This window comes from Mandrillus leucophaeus, unplaced genomic scaffold (assembly GCF_000951045.1).
Source record: "Mandrillus leucophaeus isolate KB7577 unplaced genomic scaffold, Mleu.le_1.0 Scaffold14, whole genome shotgun sequence".
In the NCBI taxonomy this organism is placed as follows: Eukaryota; Metazoa; Chordata; class Mammalia; order Primates; family Cercopithecidae; genus Mandrillus; species Mandrillus leucophaeus.
The window spans coordinates 3,862,121-3,881,004 of record NW_012101365.1 but is presented as its reverse complement, the minus strand read 5'-3'; the positions used below and the strand labels follow the sequence as shown (position 1 = coordinate 3,881,004).

The window sequence follows — 18,884 nt, the reverse complement described above, 5'->3', positions numbered from 1 at the left end:
AGAACTGCGGGAGTTAGTTGTCTCCACTCAGAGATCTTGGGACTGGCTGAGATGGAATAGCAAGTCCATTAACAGGGTCCAGGGCAGCTGGAAGGCTGGACAGGAAGTGGGCGTGTTTCCTGCCTCCTTTTCCTAGATTCAGGAGTGGGGATTTTCCCCCATGTTGGGGTCTACCCCAGGGCCTGGTCCTGCTGCCACCACCCTGCAGAGGCAGTGCAGTGCAGTGGAAAGAGCTCTGACCCATCAGTGGACCCGAGTTCTCATCTCAGTTCTGGTTGGCTCATGGGGGTACCAGGCCTACATGCTGTGGCCACTCTGGGCCTCAGTTTACCAGTCTGGGAGTGACAGGGAGGTCACTGTCACTGACCTCCCTGTGGGGCATCGCCCTCTCTTAGAGCCCCTGGCAGGTTAAGCCAACACTTAAGCTTATTTCTCTCTGTGTCCTCGTTTTTCTCCTTAGCCTGGCAGCTCCTCAGGGCCAGGACGAGCCTGATGTGCCTCTAGACCACAGCATGGGGCTGGCTGGGCACATAGAAGGTCAGCACCTAGCATCTCAGTGCTCTCCCAAGTCCTTCAGCCTTGAGTTCATTCCAGTTTGCCCTTTGCTCTCTGCCCTGACAGATGACATGGAGGTGCTGCTGTCAGTCTTGTAGAATGGTGGGCTACCCAGGACCCCCTTAGACTCTAGAATCAGACATCAAGGCCTGGCTCTACCGTGTAATAGCTGTGCAATCCTGGAGTGCCTTTATCTTTCCAAGCCTCGGTTCCTTGGCAATAAAATGGGGCGATTGATCCCTTACTGCGAGGAGTCCAGGATTAGATGAGCTTATGTAGGTAGAAGCCACACTCCCTGTTATTGTTACTCTCACGGCCCCATTCCACTGATGAGAAAATGGAAATGCAGTCAGGGGCAGAGCCAGGATTCGAACCCAGTTCCTTCCAAATCTTATTTCTTCATCTAAAAGAGATGCGAATGGGAATGTGGTGTTGTGAGGAGAGCCCTGGGCTACAGTTAGGAGATGTGGCTCGGATGCCAACTAGTTTTCTGTGGTCTTGGAGAGGTCACACCTCTGTTGTGGGCCTCTCTTTTCTCCTCCCCTGCAAATGTTGGAGGAAGGGATGATAGAATCTGTCAAAGCCACTTAACAGGTGGCCCCTGGACAGGTGCCTTTCTCCCTAAGCATCTAGTAAGGAACCACAGCCACCCTAGTCTAGCCTCCGGGGTGCCATCTACCCTGATCCACTGCATCCCTGGAAGGTTAATTAGGCAGCACCTGCAACCGAAGGCATCCAGCACCCATGGGGGGAGACGGTCTAAATGGAGCTGGGCCTGCTGGCCAAGCAGCCTTCCAGATGCACCCTTTTTGGGTTCCTCAAAAGCTTCCAGTGAGTGGAAGCCTCACCAGAGAGTTGTCCTGCATGGAAGAGCACATCAGTATCATCAACTTTGAGACTCCCTCTTCCTCTCACCTTCCACCACAGTCCACTCTGCCTGCCTGCTGGGTCTGTTCAGAGTTTGGGGAAGAGAGCGGCCCCTGTCCCATCAAAGGTCAGAGCCCTCAACGTGGATCCTTTTTCGTTGTTGTCTTCCTCATGTGTAGCCTTTTGCCCGAGTGGGTAACAAATCCAAAAGAGCACAAAGTCCGTCTTCTCCAGACCTACTTGTGGATCTCTTGTTGAGAATGCAGGCTGGGAAGGAAGATGAGACCACTTTTTGTGGCCTAATAAAACAAAGGGCAGCAGAGCCCCTGACTCCTCATAGAGATGGGCAGTTCATCTGTCATGTTCTTTGCAGAAGCAAATGCTTCCACAAACAGGGTTCTCCACCCATGAGACTGCTAGGCTATGTGGGGTTCTTCCTGTGATGCCACAGGGTCTTAGGGACACAGCCTAGACACAGGGAACGTAGTGACGGAGCTCTGGGCTGAGTGGAGATAGCGGAGACGCAGAGGAACTCTCCGTGGATGTGGACATGGGTGGCCTGTTGGGAAATGGCAGGCGTTTGGCTCTGTGCTGAGAGGTGGGCAGGCAGAGTCTGTCATTTCCTCACTGCGGGTGGGAGAGGAGCTCTGTGCCCTGGGGAGGTGGGCACTGAGCTTTAGCTTGGCTTCTGTCAAGAGTGTGGTATCATTTTTCTCCCTAAGTGACTGGCTGGCCTGGGCCAAGATTCCTGGTCCTCATCGTTCCAACCCCCTAGCTCCAAGTCAGAGGGAAGACTTCTAGCTGCTGTTCCTGCCCCAGATTTAACAGCTCACTCCCCACCATTCCCCATGAGCCAGAGAGGTTGTGGATCTGGGCTGGGGCCTCCCTGACCAGCCTGGCTTCATCCTTACTGCTTGTCAGCCTTTTTTCTTAAGGCAGCTGCGCCAAGAGCAAGCTTGTGCCCCCTCAGCTTATCCAGGGACTGGTCACCAGAGTCCTCCAGGGGCACTCCTGTGGGAGGCGCAGGGGAGGCACACACGCCAGCCTTGCTCTCTGGATCTCAGCAGACCCAGGTTGGAGCACTGGGCCTTTGTAAAGGCTGCCGTAGATTGAGGCCCCACCGTGTGTGCCACATGCTCTTAGGTGTTTCACATCTGTTTTCTCTAATGGGTCAGTGAGTCAGCCACCTGCCCTCCCTGACCACTGGGCACACAGGTGTGAGGGGCTTGCCCAGAGCCCTGCTGCTCGCCCTGAGGAAACACTCAGTTACCAGGAAGGGAAGGACGCGAGGGAGGAGGCACTCCCTTCTTGCCAAGAGCCGAGGAACTGACAGGAGGCCTTTCACCCCCTCTTGGCAACTGGACCTCACCCTTGAACCTTCCTCCTCTGTTCTTTTCATATTTCTTTTTTTTGGGGTTGGCTTCAAATTATCTTGTTTTGTTTACATTACACCCAAGTTTCATGGTACAAAAGACTTGCAGGTGCAAATATGTCCCGCCTTCATTAACTCCCCTCCCTTTTTAATTTATGTGATTTCAATTTTCCTTCCCTGTACTGTTAATTAGGGGACCCTCTAATCAGTGCCATTATCACAGTGGTATTCATGTTTAGGAAAGCCGCTAAACAAATGCTTGCAAAATTGCTAAATGGCTAATTAATGTCTGTTAATTAAGAAAATTGCTCATGGTAACAAACCATGCCGTTGCTGGCAGCCGCTAGAAAGACACACACTTGTTGAAATTAGTAGCGTGGCAGGTAGGGGAACATCTGCTCCTCGGAGCTTTCCGGAAGTGAGCAGCTCCTCGCTTGGCCAAGAAACTCCCAGGCCTGTCAGCGGCGGCGCCCTCGGGTTCCTGTACAGCCCCCTGCGATGTTCTCTGCACACCTCTTCTCTGTGGGCCCACGCCCACCGGCTTGGGCCCGCCCCTCCTCTCCAGTGGGCAGGCGGCTGGCAGCCTGGCTCTGCAGGAGAAGGCCGAGGGGGAAACCCTACCTAGGCAGCTCCTCTCTCTTTCTAATTTAGCCACACTCACCCCCTGTGCACATTTTGAATTTTTCTAAAAACCAACTTCTAAAAAACAGCACAGTCATGGGTGGGGAAGAGCGAATGGAGGCCTGTCTCCTCATCCCTGGCATCAGCGTCCCGCTCTGGGTGGGCTGGAACATGCTTCTGAGGCAGCCCTCTACGCTTGCGGACCCATGGTAGGAAAGTCCTTTGGTGTAGCCCAGTCTACACACACATGAATATCTACACACAAAACCAGGGTTCGTGAAAGACACCTGCCTTAAAGTACACAAAGCTCTCTGATTTTTTTTTATTACCTCAGATTTTTAAGAAATAATTGTTGCAGCTTGCTAAATTGCTGAGTGAGTTTCTACCCATAGTTTGTAACCCCAAGGTTGAAGTGAATTCATCTGCCCATGTCTTCTGGGGTGAGGGGGTGGGGGGTCAAGGTCAGCATAGCCCAGGGTTCAAGCGGTGGGGGTGGGGATCAGCTTGGAACTGAGGTGTGGAAAGGACAACCCACCCACTCGCCCAGCAGGCAGGGGTCCCCACCCTTCATGCACTTCCCCGTCTCCCCACCTCTGCACTGGAACTCTTGGGTTTCAGGGCTGGAGATGGGCATCGGACCCATGGGGTTTCTCATCCCGGCTCTGCCACTGACCAGTTTTGTGGCCATGGTCAAGTTCCTTCATCCCTTGAGACTCAAATTCCTCATCAGTAAAAATTGGAGTGAGAAACCCCACCTCCCAGAGCTGCTTTGAAGTGCAGGTGAATTTACGGTTTGCGAGTGTGCACTGCCCACACCATGTGGCCCTCACTCACTGTCCCCCCACTCCCTGTGTGTGACATCTGTGGTGCCCTTTGCCCCTCTTGCCTCTGTTATTTATCCATCGGTGCCCCTGGCCCTCCTGACCCCAGGAAACCTGTCACCTGGGCATCTCCCTGACACTCGATCAGTCCTGCCTCGAGTCACCCATAGCCGTGTCACTGTCCCCCAGACTGTGAGCTCCTTGAGGGCAAGGCCTTTCCTGATCCTTCCCCACCTCCCACGCAAGTGGCACCTACGTGCTTTGCACCTGGATCCCCTGTTTCTGTGCGTCACTGTACTCCCTCTGAGCCTGTCTCAACCAACGTATTTAACATGGCAAACTCTGCTCCAAGGGTAGGCTGTGTCCAGGACTGTACTCCCGTGTGCTTTGACAGAGGTGCTTCATTTTTTGTTCTTTCAACCCTCTGTGAATGTATTTATCAGCTTCTCTCGCTCCCCCTCGCCGTTTTACACCGTTGAGCCGGTGACCAAAGCAGCAGCTCCACCACCTCCCACCAACCAGAGCCCGCCCCCCGCACGCCCGCCCGCCGCCCACCCTTCGTTTTGGTTTAATTTTTGTTCTTTTAAGCTTCTTCTGCGCTTCTCCATGTGCTGTGATCTATAACCTGCCTCTACTGTCTGGCCTCACAGGGTCCTCCGGGGTCACAGCCCTCGCCGCACGCACAGCCTCCACCTCACAATCCTAGCAGCATGATGGGACCCCACAGTCAGGTAAACGCACCGTGGCGCTCCCGCCCGCCGGGGACGCGGGGCGCGGAGGAAGCAGAGAGCCCGCAGAGGAAAAACAAAAATCAAAATGTGCTCTAGCCACTGCCTGCGAGTCTTTATTGACAAATTAAATTTTTTTAGAAATTTCTTTTTTTCTAAAGATAGTCTTCAGTCCTCGGACCTCACACCCAGCTTGGATACAAAACCAAAAGGAAAATATATATATTTCTGTGACCTTGTCAGCGGCCTTTGCGTTTTTGTTTTTTCCTCTCTCACTTTTGGTTTGGTTTTGAGTTTGGTTCACCATTTGTTTGTAACCGAAGCTGCATCCCAAGCCTTTTCTTTGTGCACTCGCGCTGCTGAGAAAGCTTTCCTGCCATTCCCCTGCATTAAGTTAGGGAGCCCGCTGTCTCCTTCCCGTTTCCATGGCGTTTTCCCCCCAGTCCTGGCTCCCATCTCCATCCCTGCTGGTGGTTTCTGTGTGTGTGTGCCTGTGTGCGTGCTCGTGTGTCCAGCTTTGTCTGCAGACCCTTAAAATGTTATGTATAAGTCCTTCTTAGCCTTTTATTTGCCCTTATGGAGAGCAGAGGTTTCCTCCTCTGCCCTGCATTGATTTAACTGTTTTTCCGTGTCTTATGCAAAGTCCCAGCCGCTGCCCGTCCACCCAGAGTAGATCTCCACAAACAAATGTGGAGTCAGGAGACGCATTTGTTGTGTGGATCTGTCGTTCCCTCTGCCCAAAGGAAGTTTTGCTCAAAGGGAAGAGGCTACCAGGAGAAAGATCACTAGTTATAACAAAACTGGACTTTGTGGAGTGGAGAGCATTTGTGTTTGTCACTGTGCAGTAGGGCAGGCTGTCACTGAACTAATTCCCTATAATTGCAGCCTTTTATGTCACCGCGATACGCCGGCGGCCCCAGGCCCCCGATCAGAATGGGAAACCAGGTACTGTACCTTTTCATGTTCTCTCTCCCCTCGTTCAGCCATCCTTGGCCCTAGGTGGACTTTGACACAAAATGAAAGTTGAGGGAAAGGATTGAGGGGTGGAGGGACAGGTTTAACGTGGCTGGTAGCTTACTAGCTGTTCCCCAGAGAGGGCCCCACGTCCCCACTGTGCCCATGGTGCAGCAGTTCACCTGCCTCTCCAGATGGCCTTTGGACAGCCCATTCTGGAGTTCAGAAGGTGGCAGCAGATGGAGCCAAGGCGCATCTGGGATTGCAGGGTTTCGGCTATTCTAGAGAAGATGGTAATGCCCTGCCCCTCCCTTCCACCCCCTTCTTGGAAGAGGGTCTTCCTCCTTAATGAAGTTAATTGACAATGTGCATTTTTTCCTGGAAGCTTTTGAGAATTGCCAAGGCTGGTAAATATAATCCTGCTATTAGGGGGGGAAATGGCCCGTAGGAATGCTTAGATCAGGAGCCTGGATGCAGCGGAGCAGGAGATTTGTGAGTTTTTCAGCAATGTCTGCCTGCTTCCCAGACCCAACTCAAAACAAGAAAGGATTTGTTCATGTAATTAGAAAAGGAGTCTGATTATGGGGAGGGCCTTTTGCCTGGGGTCATATGCCTTTCGCTGGCCCATTAGGGTTGGCAGTTCTAGGTGGTCTGGAGAAATCAGCCCCCATGCCACCCTCCCTGGTTCAGGGCAGGAGAGGAGTTGCAGAAGTAAATATGAATAGATGCCTCTTTTGAGGATAGACAGACTTAAACTTTCAAGAAACATCAGGGAAATTTTATGCCCCAGTTTTTTTAAACAGAATTATTTCAGTGACTTTGCAAAAGCCCTTCAAAAAAATCTGACAGCAGTGCCAGCGCATCCAGCCCCTGTTGCCTTTGGAACTGGGAGTTTAGTCACCAGCTAAATTGGCATTGTCGGAGTGTGATGCTTTTCATTCTCAGGGCTCTACAAGAAGGCTCCTGAGTGAGGTAATGCAGGCACTATGGAGAGATGATCATAACCAGGGGTCTCCAATTGTCTTTTTTTTTTTTTTTTTTTTAAACCAGAGTCTCGCTGTCTTCCAGGCTGGAGTGCAGTGGTGCAATCTCTATTCACTGCAACCTCCGCCTCCTGGGTTCAAGCAGTTCTCCTGCCTCAGCCACCCAAGTAACTGGGATTACAGGTGTGCACCACCATACCCGGCTAATTTTTGTATTTATAATAGAGACAGGGTTTCCCCATGTTGGCCAGGCTGGTCTCAAACTCCTGACTTCATGTGATCTGCCTGCCTTGCCTTCCCACAGTGCTGGGATTACTGGCATGAGCCACCGTGCCTGGCCAGCTCTCCAATTTTAATGTTAAATTGCCTATCGGGTTCCCATCTTTTTTTTTCTTTTCTTTTTTTTTCTCCAAAAGTCCTTTATTTTCTATTTTCTCTGACATGAAGGGGACAAATTTGGACAAGAGGAATTAAAGACGCAGCTTTTTGAGCAAAAGAAGGGGTCCCTGGATACATCACAGATGAGGAAACAAAAGGTCAGAGTGGAGGAGTGACTTCCCAAAGTGAGCTGGGCTGGAGTTGATCTTGGTTCCAGCCCAGTGCTGATTGTACTCCACCCCACCCCATTCATCAGCTTTCACAGATGTAAGATTGCTGCCCCCATCTGTGTTTTTAACCCATCACCACTGGGCCTGCTTTGCCGTGGCACATAGGGGCCCCAGCAGCAGCCTTCCCACCAGCCCACCCAGGAGCTCTTCTTGGTCCAAACTGGCCTCTGCCAGGGAGAGAGGAGCTACTTCCTTATCATAATTGTGGCCCTTCTTCCGGCAATTAAAGGATATGGAGAGGGGGTGTGTATGTTTCTGCTCAGCAACTAATCATGAGCAACCACTCGAGAGCAAACTGGGGATAAATCCATCATCTGTACTTTGCATTACACACCAGTTTTCCCAACCTCCCTGCCACCCCCCAGTAGAAATCTACACTGGGGCTGGGCGTGGTGGCTCATGCCTATAATCCTAGCACTTTGGGAGGCTCAGGCAGGTGGATCACTTGAGATCAGGAGTTCAAGATTGGCGTGGCCAACATGGTGAAACCCTGTCTCTACTAAAAATCCAAAAATTAGCCAGGCATGATGGCGTGTGCCTGTATTCCCAGCTCTCTGGGAGACTGAGGCAGGAGAATCACTGGGACCTAGGAGACGGAGGCTGCAGTGAGCCAAATTTGCGCCATTGCACTGCAGCTTGGGTGACAGAGCGAGACTCCGTCTCAAAAAAAAAAAAAAAAAAAATCTACTCTAGTTTTCCAGTTCCCTTTGACCTCAAGAAATTTTTATCCTCCAAAGAGGCATGTGCCCCTTCCACAGGTATTGTCCCTGGGGGTTTCTTGAAGAGTGCCCTCGTCGGGGCTGCCAGTTAACAGAAGTCCTGTGCCACCCGAGTTAGCTCAGTTCTCTCCTGTGATGAGTGGAGGGAGCAGAGACTAGAGGACTTGCTGGGGCTCACAGGCCATTATGAATGTGCCTTCTGGGTGAGGGGAGTGAGAAAGGGCCCTTAGGGGAACAAGAAGCAAAGGGTCAGTGACGTGGCCTCAGGGTCCTTGGTGACTCAGCCTGCCTCCCATTTGCCTCCCTGGCTAGAGGCTGTGCATGGAGAGTTGCTGTTTTTTCAAGTGCGGGTGGTTGGATGGGTGGTGACAGTGGAGTTCAGCTGGGTTTAGGAGGGAGTGGCTGGAATCCAGGGTTGTCAGAGAGCCCTCCCACACGCATCTCAGCGGAGCTCCCACCTGGCAGGCTGGCTGTGCTGGCGGGGCAGGTGAGACAGCACGCGGATGCAGCAGGGATTTGTCCATTTCCTGGGCAGATGCTTCCTGTGCCTTGCCCCACACGCAGTGCTGTGGGAGAAGAGCTGGCCTCTGTCCAGGAGCCCCAGAGCAACTCGCTCCCCTGTAGGCCCCAAGGGTGTGTGCACAGCGTGTAATTATGGCCCCATATACGAGCCATTGTTTTTCCTCAAGTTTGAGGGCTTTAGCCCTCTCAGGGTGAGACCCCTTCCCTTGGTGATTGCACAGCTTCTTTCCCTGATAGAAGAGGCCCAGACTGTCTGTCCCTGTCTCAGGGTCACCTCAGTGAGGAACGTGACCTCCAGGCCTCCTCTGAGCCTCTGGACAGCCAAGCTTTGCCTCTGGAGTTCCGATACATAAGAGGGTTAGAGGAACCCACGGAGGAACTTTCTCCAAGAATTGGTGGTCAGCACTGGGCTACCTGGAGAGAGTGACTGCCAAGCCCCACGGCTGCACTGTCAGGGTTGGATGAGGTGGTCCTGCGCTGGGTAACTCATGACCCTGACGGTCCCCCATCCACCTCCGTGTCCTGGGATCCTGCACTCCAGACAGCCTTAGAGGCGGGCCTTCCTGAGTCACCAGAACTCTATAAAAACCACAAACCCCCAGTGGGCAGACACAAACTAGCCAAGTGATTCAGAGCTGGGGAACCTGGGGCCAGGAAGCAGGGCTGGGAGACAGTGAGAGGCCGGAACAACTAAAATCCAGGGATTGGAAAGACACTGAGCCCCCACAGGCAGACGGAAACAGCAGGTGCTAATTGCCACTTTGTGGGCCGGGCGCAGAGGCTCACACCTGTAATCCCAGCATTTTGGGAGGCTGAGGCAGGAGGATTACTTGAGCCTAGGAGTTTGATAGGAGTCTAGGCAACATAGTGAGACCCCATCAATACAAAACATTTAAAAATTAGCCAGGTGTGACAGCGCGTGCCTGTAGTCCCAGCTCTTGGGATGGCTGAGGCAGGAGGATTGCTTGAGCCTAGGAGTTCGAGGCTGCAGTGAGCTATGATCACACTACTGCACTCCAACCTGGGCAACAGAGCAAGAGACTCTGTCTTAAAAAACAAAACAAAACAAAACAAAAACCAATTCTACTTCGTGAACGTTAGACACTCCCTAGGCCCTCACACAATCCTCTTGCACCTTAACCACACCCACCTGCTCCCCTGTTCCATTCTGAAGCTGGAGAAATCAGTGACAGTCTGTCCCTTCGCTTTCCACCACCTTGTTCCAAAACCGGTTTGGAGTTCACCATTGAGCTCAAGGCAGAGGAGCTCCCCACTCAGCCTCCCCAACAGCAGCACAGCCTGGGCTGGGGGCCCTTGAGGACAGACCCCTGTCACAGATGCCCAGCCTTTGAGCAGCACTGGCACCTGCCAATAGGGAAAGATGACCAGCCATCACCAAAGGCTTTTCCTCTCAAAGGCAAAGGCTCGTATTTAGCCCTAAGGGATGGGGTCCTAGAAACAAAGTTCCCCCAGCAAATCCTACTATCTTTTTCCTGTTGCAGCTGAAATAATTTCAGTCTCAAGTAAATCGCTTTTAATAGGTTTTCACAGCGGGTGGGCCAAGTGTTCACCCAGGAAACCCGTGGCCCCCACGTTTATCTTCTCATTAGCAACCACACCAGCACCGCTGATGGCCCCAGCTCCGGAGCCGGGTTCTCGTCCAGTACCCCTGCCCCTCTCCTAGTGGCCACCTCTCCCACCCCAGGGCTGGGTGGCATTCCATATTGTAGAAGCTGATGGGATATAACCTGGGTGCTGCTTGGCTCTGCAACCTGTGACTGGGAGCCCTCAGGCCTGTGACCTCAGTTTCCCCATCTCAATCCTAAAATCCTCCTCATCCTCTGTTCCCCTTTAAACAGGGCTTCCCACAGTGATAGGATTTTAGGTAGTGGGTGTCTCAGTCCCCGTAATTTGGATAGAGCTAAAATGAGGTGTGTCTCTGTGAGACAAAGGCAAGATGAGATTTGGGCGGAAGGAGGGAGTGGGCACTGCTGCCTCTGAGAAAAAGGTGGTCGGTGCTGCAGCCAGAGCAAGACCTAGAGAATTTGGTCTCCTGCCTCATTTCAGAGCTCTGATAGGTACCCAGACTCCCTACCCCAAGACAGCAGGATGAGGTGACAATTTCGCTCCCACAGAGCCCCGCAAACAATGACACGGTTTTAGCTAACACCAGTTTGAGCTGACTGGTAGGCCTGGGGTGACCTTCTCCCGTTGGCAGGCAGCAGAAGTGGTCTCAGGGAGGCCATGAGTGGCCCCACGTGGTCAGGTGGGGAACTGGGTGGGACAGGTAGATGCCTCTCCCCATGTCCAGCAGCTCCGGAGCAACTGCTCAGCTTGTGTCTTGCATCTCTTTCAGCCTCCAGGAGGAGTTCCTGGGACACAGCCATTGCTGCCCAATTCCATGGATCCCACACGACAACAAGGTAGAGAGGGCGGGGTGGGCCTAGGGTGGCTGGGGATGCCAGGAGGGGCTCCTCCTCCCTTGACTCCTGCCACCCCATGGCGCGCCTCCTCTCTCACACAGGCCACCCCAACATGGGAGGATCAATGCAGAGAATGAACCCTCCCCGAGGCATGGGGCCCATGGGTCCTGGCCCACAGGTAACCACTGCCTGTCTGTCTGTCTGTCTCCCTGGCCATCTGTGTGCACCCGCCTTCTCTCCTCTTTCCATGCTGTCAGTCTCCCACATCTCTCAGTTCGCAGGGGTGAGAGGAAGGGCATGGCCACATCCCCTGCTCCTGTCCCCTTCTGTGGCAGACTGGCCTCGCGCTGCCCAGGGTAGCCCCTCGCGGATGACAGGCAGAGTTGAGGCCCCCCTCCCCCAGGGAGCTAGGAAAAAGGGGACAGCTGAGGCCTTCTAGTTGGCAGACCCTTTGGGGGTACAGTATCCTATCATGGGGTCTGAAGGGCAGGGAGCTCCTGAACCCCAGAGCTGCCTCCCCTGGGTGAGGTAGACTTGGGATGGCTTAGGGCCAGCATTGGTTGTGTCCCAGAGGCGGGGCAGATGAGTGGCCTTCCTAGCTCTGCCTGCAGCTCAGCATGCTTCTGTCCTTGGATGAATCACTTTGACCTCTGTGGGCCCCAGCAGGCCTCAGTTTCCCCACCTGTTAAATGAGGACTGTGTCCATGACTCTCTGATGAGGGGGCCACACTGACAGGACCCCAGCACCCACTTCAGCCGGGATTCTTTCTGACCAGAGGGCTCCGCTGCCGCAAAGGGCAGTTTAGAAGCCATTGGAGGGAAGCATTTCAGGTGCCCTCACATACCTCTTACGGTCACAACAAAGTCGTCGCCCCTTGTGGCCAGCTCCGCACCCCAGGTAGGGGTGTCCAAGAAAAGGTCTGACAGGTGTTCTGCTGTGGAACCATCTCACTGCTTACCGTGAGCCCTCTGGGTGTTTGCATGTGGCTCTGTTTCCTGTAGTAGCCGTGGCAGAGTGGTCGCGATGTTCCACTCGCCTTGGGAATTCTCTAGCCCCTGACTAAAGGAAGCTGGAAATCTGAATAAGGCAAGGGGCTTGTTCTCAGGTGTTCTTTCCCTTCTTTTCTGTTCTGCCTGGAGTCTGCTGCACTGGTCGCTCCCTCGGTTGCATGTGGGTGTTCAGGACTCTCCGGGCCCCCTGCACTGGTTTCTGGGTCCCCTGGGGGTGGAGTAGTGTGTTCCCCATTCCCGCCCACATGTGCTCCCTTTTGTAGGGAGAGGCATCTGCCCCACAGAACCACAGCCCTCTGCTCCATCCCAGAATTGTATTTACAGCAAGCCCAAGCCACCGCGTTCTTCTCAGTGGTGGTTGGAACATCTGTGGTGGTGAAAGATTTTAGGGAGGTCCTTGTCTTCTGCCAGCCCCATAATCCTAAAAGGAAGCAAGCCTGCAGTAGTCGCAGCTCCAGTATTCTAGTTTTGTTCCTTCCTCAAATCCTCCAGAATTCGTGTTTCTGCTAGCTCCTTGTAAGCTGCCAGAGTGGCCCCTTCCTGCCTGGCAGACGCTTGGAGCTGACCTCTGCAGGGCTGCCTGCCTAGGGAAGGGGGCGGGGGGCAGGGTAGGAGCAGAGCTTCCCCTCTCCTGAGTCAGATGCAGCTCTCCCTCCCCACAGCCTGAGCCGCACAGCAGTCACATTTTATTGGTGTAGAAATCAGCAGTGGCCTTGGATTGTCAGATGTCACGGGGTCTGTGTGACTCAGGAGGATGGAATCTGAGGAGGGAAAATTGAATGCCACCGCCCAGCCTGTGGATTCTGACGCTCAGCAGCTGCATCTGTAAAATGGGAATAAGAACGGTGCCTGACCTGGAGGGCTGCTGGAAGGAGCAGGGTCCAGTGTCCAGTTCCTTTTTTTTTTTCTTTTAGCAGGAATCAAATTCTTTTTTTAATTTTTATTTTTAAAAAATTAAAATATTTTTTATTTTAAAGAAAATGTTTTAATTTAAAAAAAAATTTTTTTTTTATTTTTTTGAGGCAGGGTTTACTCTGTCACCCAGGCCTGGAGTGCAGTGGCGCCATCTCTGCTCACCACATCCTCAGTCTCCCCAGTAGCTGGTACTACAGGCTCCCACCACCATGCCTGGCTAATTTTTGTATTTTTAGTAGAGACAAGGTCTTGCCATGTTGCCCAGACTGGTCTCGAACTCCTGGGCTCTAGCGATTCCCCCACCTCGGCCTCCCAAAGTGCTGGGATTATAGGTGTGAGCCACCGTGTCCGGCCAAGTCAAGTTCTCGATGTGATGCCACAGGGTGCTCCCCCTAAGGAAGATCTTTGTGTTTTCCAACTTTAGGGACTTAAAACCAATGTTTAGGCCTCTAGTTGCTTGGGTTTGGTGATTGCTTTTAATTTCTCCTTCTTTTTTTCCTGGCAAAGTCATTAACAGTTTGTTTGGACCATCGTAACACTGAGATTCTAAAGGCTGGGAATAGATGTCAGGCTGTTTAAGAGCAGCAGGGTGTGCTGGCAGTTCAGGACTTCCTCTGGGCACGGTGGATGTCTCATCATGTCTGCCCCTGACCCGTAGTCCAGCACACTCTGGCACACTTTAAAGAAGTGAGGGTCCCAGAGGCTGAGGCCGTGCACTGAGACTCTCCTGGCCTCACCCAAGCATTGTACAAGGGGTGGAGCTCCCCTTAGACTCCAGGAGTGTCTCCAGCAGGAGAGGGAGAGGCTCACCCATCTTTGTTTACATTACACACCCTTGCCAACCTCAGGAGCTCTGGAAGCGTCTCTCCTGCTCTTTATTTTACTTTATCAATGTGGAGACCCTAAAGCGCTTCACCCATGTTTCCTGTACTCCTCTGGGTAGGGTAAGTATTAAATCCAGAGCCAAACGTCCCTTGAAGCAACCCAGGGTGTCTGCACTGGCCCATCACTGGGGTCAGGAAAGCTTGGCATTGATGAAGCACTGGGCCCGGACAAGGTTGATGGTGCAGGATGGATTACAGGGTCTGTGGTCAGCTAGGGCTCATCTTGGGCCCAGCAGAGCCTGGCGGTTTTGGACTCTGAGTTGGAGAGTAGGGAGAGGGCAGACTGTCCCTGTTCCCCAGGCCCTTTCTCTCTCTCCCCTGAGGGTGATGCCCTGTGGACAGGACAGAACTTAGTTCTGGAAAGCAGTCTTGACAGCAGCTCAGCCTGGCTGGGCCTCCAGTTCGTCATCTGCAAAATGGGCAGCAAGTGGTGGCCTCATGGGGCTACTGGAGGGCGGGCGAAATAGCAGCTGTGTCCCCACACGGTGTCCTGTGGATCCCTTCCCCTTCCTGCAGGCCCTGAGCTTGGGGGAGGCAGCCCTGCCACAGCCCGGGCTGTCAGGAAGGGCGGCCAGCCCCTTCAGCCTAGAGTAAGTGCCACTATGCACACAGTGCTGTGCTGAGACCAGGCACAAAGGTGGGAGACCATCGGCATGTCATTCGTAGCCAGGAATTAGATTGCTTTTAGCCAGTGACCACTCCAGAACTTCCTGAACAAAGAATAGGTACAGTGTGGTCAAGGGCTACTTTATTTCAAAACCAAATGGAGTGACATTGCATTGTGTGAGTCTGTGTCACATGTCAGCCTAAATGTCTCAAAGGAACCAGCAGTGCAGGCATCACCCCGTCCTTCGTCCTCCGTGCTTCAGACGGATTTTACTCTGATTTCGTAAAGTGCCAGTGCCAGAAAGGAGATAGTACTTCCACTTAGAACTCTTCTTTCCAGAAAGTTTTATGTATGTCAGTATCAGGTAGTAACCTCTCATCCTGGTGTTTCAAAAGTGAATTCTAATAGGATGAAGCTAAAACTGAGGCGCCCCTGGTCGGATTTAGTAGGGAGAATGCCAGCCCCCGTCAGAAGAGCAGTGGCTCCCAGACTCCCGGATGCCGATTCCCAGAGCCACTGACATGTTGGCGTTTCTGGTATTCAGGTTAGGGCTGAAGCCAGGACAGAGTAGAATCAGGTCACTATCCTGGTTTGTCTGCATTTGAGAGTTCAGATGAAGGAGAGAATCCACAGCCCCTGGGACGATCTTGTGCCGCCCCCATCTCCTGGGGCTGATCCAGGGCCAATACAAGCTCAGTGACACTGAGCAGAGGCCCCCAAAAGAGAGGGGTAGGTCATTAATCCTGGTCCTGAGCACCCTGGGCTGGTGAGGAAGGAAAAGGGCCCCTTGAGGAACTTAACTCTGGTGGCCCCTGGGGGGTGTCCTGCATGAGATGGCCAGGCCCCCACTGCCCAGAAAATGGCCTGGACAGCCTCAAGTCCACTCTGGTAGGTGAGTCCTAAAGACTAGGAGAGCTATCCCCTAAGGTAATTACAGCACTGGGTGGTCCCCCTCTCTTATCTGCCTCCTACAAGATGCTTGGCTAAGAATGCAGACTCTGGGGGCTGGCAGATCCAGGTTTAAACATAGTGGGCACCTCAAAAGCCTTTCTGAGGATGTGGCAGGAGGGAGCAGCAGTCACCACCTCCAGGCTCCAGCCCCAGCCAGCTGCTTGGTCCTTTCTCCCTGCGGACCCGGCGGAGTACAGAGCTGAGACAGTGGTCGGGGCGCCTGCACTGTTGCTGAGTGTGGATTAGGCCCTCTGCCCAGGGTCTGGGGCACCCAAGTGGGGACTAGGGTGAGGGGTTAGGGAAGACAGGCGCCTGTGAATGTGTCCAGCCCCACAGCTGCACTGGAGGCTCCTCCCCTCTGCCCAGCCGCCCCTGCCCCTGCAGAGTGGTGCCGATGGCAGAGGGATATCTGGTTGGTAACTGACCCTTGCACGGCTTCACCGTCATCACCTCCAGCCATGTGGTGCTGCAGGCAGGCAGGAGCTGGCCAAAGAGGGAGCCCATTTCTACTGAGTCTGAACTTCTAGGCGTTCCTGCCCTATGTGAGAAAACTTCGCTGCAAACCAGATTTCAGCCTGCTACTTGCTCCTGACATCTCTGTGGCCTTGGACACGTCTCTGGCTTTCTGGGCCTCCAAGTTGTCATCTGTGAAATGATGAGGTGCAAGTGGCCCTTCAGGGTCTCTGCCTCTATAGGCGGCGGGACTGGTGGAGAAGCTCCCTCTAGGAAGCTGCCATGCCAACTCTTGGAGAGGCCCCTGAAGGCTGGGCGGGGCCAGGAGCGACAGGATAGTGCACTCGGAACCTCCCAGCTCAGAGCCGCATTCTGCGTGTCAGGAGGGCTTTATGGAGTGAGCGCCTACCTGTCGTCTCCCTCTCACCCCACTCCATGCTGAGACATCCCAGGCTTCCGCTCTCGCTGTGAGGTGCAGGCCTTTCTCCTGGAGGGAGAGGCGGCTGCAGTCCTGGAAAAGAACTCCATCTGGAAGACCTCTAGTCAGCTGGCCTGTACACAGAGGGGGAGAGGGCCTGGGGAGGTGGCAGGCTGCTTGTCCTGGAGCAGCAGGTGGGGAGATGAGGCTGAGATTTGTAGAGGGGATTAGAAAAGGCCCTTTGAGACCCGAGCTTCTGCGATGCTGTGGTAGCATTAAGGGCTTTGGTGTTTGTTCTGCTGCTGACATCCCAAATCAGTGCACACCTCCTGGGGCTTACGGGGCACTTCAGAACCATTGTTTCATTTGATCCACTGGAGACCTGCAAGGTTGGAAACACATGGGGCTCTTTGTCCCCATTTTGTAGACAAGGCAGCAGAGCAGAGGGGATTGTGGCTCTAAAGCCAGAGCCATGCTGCAGGGCTTTGCCCCAGCTCAGCCACTCACAGCTGCACGGTGGGGTCATCATTCTTCCTCTCTACCTCAGTTTTCTGGTCTCTAAAGTGGGTGGAGGAAAGGGGTCATTGTGACAATTAATCGTAGGCAGTGCACACACAGTCTGTGGTACATCTGGGCGTGGAGTCAGCACTGTTGTCATTTGGTAGTCTGCCCATCGTCACCAGCAGGCAGCCAAACCAAGGCCAGCCTTCCTGTGTTCTGACCTCCGGTCTCGTGTTCTGCTCTTTACCCCGTGGTAGAGTGGGCTTGGCCCCAGCACATTCCCCCAAGGCTGCCACTGTTTGCTTGAAGCCGGTGCCCTGAGCATCCGCAGGTTGAGGCAGGCCCTGCCCTCTCTGGCTCTGGGTCTGGCTCTGTGTCAGCCAGCCTAGTATTGCTCCTGTGATCCTCTGCATCTTGTCTAGACATTCTTCTAGACTCCAAGCCCCTCAGTGGCTGAGCAAGCAGAGCAGGTGGCCCCAGGATGGTGAGATTTGGGAGATGATCCCTGGATGCAGAACGCACCATCAGCCCGATATTGGCTTTGTGTGTGTCAGCTCCAGGTCTCCGTCTTCCCATTCTGTCCCCCTTTCCACCCGCCTCCCACCAGTTGCTTGGCTAAGCAGGCAGAATCTGGGGGCCGCAGATCTGGGTTTAAATCCTAGCTGTGCATTTGCTCACTGCAACTTGAGGCAAAACTTTCTCCCTCAGACCTTCAGTCTCCTCTTCTGTAAAGTGGGAACAATACCAGCCTCCTGGAGTTTTCATACAGATCAAACGAGAGACTACAGAAAGTATGTCATGCACTCCGTAAAGGGCAGTGAATGCTGGCTGTTCCTTTGCCATCAAAATTCCAGCAACCTACTTCAAGTTCTCCTACAAGGGCAGAGCTTAAGCTGCAGCCAGGCTCCCTCTGGTCTCCATGCATTCCCTTCTTCAGTCCTTCATTGATTGCTTCAGTGTCGGCGTAGTGAGCACCAGTCTGTGCCACTGGGTGCATGGGGCGGGGGGCTATGATCATCAAGGCACAGCCCCACCTTCAGAAGGCACTTGGAGTCCACTAGGAGAGATGGGAGATGGACAGACACGTGTCCATGATCAGAACCCAGTGTGGCAGGGGAGGGAGGTTAGAAGGCATTGTGGGAGTAACGGTTGGAGTAGTCAGCCCCAAGGGGTGGAGTGTCAGGAGGGCTTCCTAGAGGAGCTGCTGTTGGAGCTGAGTATTGGAGGACAAGTAGAAGCCCGCCATGAGGGGAGCAGGGAAGCGAGGCATGTATGACTGTAGGGAAAATGACACTTGGAGAGAGGGTCACAGGCAACACTGGCCTGGTTATATAGCAAGAGATGCACGCGGTAAGAGGCCTGGTGCCTGTGACCCACCCCGCTGTGCCTCAGTAGGCCATCCTGAGCTGAATCTGGACTGCTGGGACTTCGTGCGTTCTGTGTAGACTTCTCTCTCAGACATTGGCTGGGCACAGTAGCTCACACCTGTAATCCCAAAACTTTGTGGGGCTGAAGCGGGAGGATCACTTGAGCCCTGGAGTTCAAGACCAGCCTGGGCAATGAAGTGAGACCCCACCTCTACAAAAAAATTTAAAAATTAGCTGGGCAGGCCAGGCATGGTGGCTCACGCCTGTAATCCCAGCACTTTGGGAGACCGAGGTAGGTGGATCCTGAGGTAAGGAGTTCGAGACCAGCCTGGCCAACATGGTGAAACCCGTCTCTACTAAAAATACAAAAATTAGCCCGGCAAGGTCGTGAGTGCCTGTAATCCCAGCTACTTGGGGGGCCAAGTAATGAGAATCGCTTGAACCTGGGAGGTGGAGGTTGCAGTGAGCTGAGATTGTGCCATTGCACTCCTGCCTGGGCAACAAGAGCGAGACTTCATCTCAAAAAAAAAAAAAATCAAAAATTAGCTGGGCATGGTGGTGCATGACTGTAGTCCCAACTACATGAGAGGCTCAGGTGGGAGGA

At 53.5% G+C, this 18,884-nt stretch overlaps 1 protein-coding gene across 2 annotated transcripts in view; it reads left to right on the top strand.

Annotated features, from left to right (window-relative positions):
• SSBP3 (single stranded DNA binding protein 3) overlaps positions 1-18,884 on the top strand; it is a 200,671-nt gene that overhangs the window by 166,238 nt on the left and 15,549 nt on the right. Inside the window, exons 6-9 of one of the 2 annotated variants that reach the window (XM_011973820.1) lie at positions 4,887-4,967; positions 5,850-5,909; positions 11,107-11,173; positions 11,275-11,351. In XM_011973820.1, the coding sequence (XP_011829210.1) occupies positions 4,887-4,967; positions 5,850-5,909; positions 11,107-11,173; positions 11,275-11,351 (285 nt within the window). The remainder of the gene's footprint in view (positions 1-4,886; positions 4,968-5,849; positions 5,910-11,106; positions 11,174-11,274; positions 11,352-18,884) is intronic. The other variant, XM_011973821.1, reaches the window with a different exon arrangement.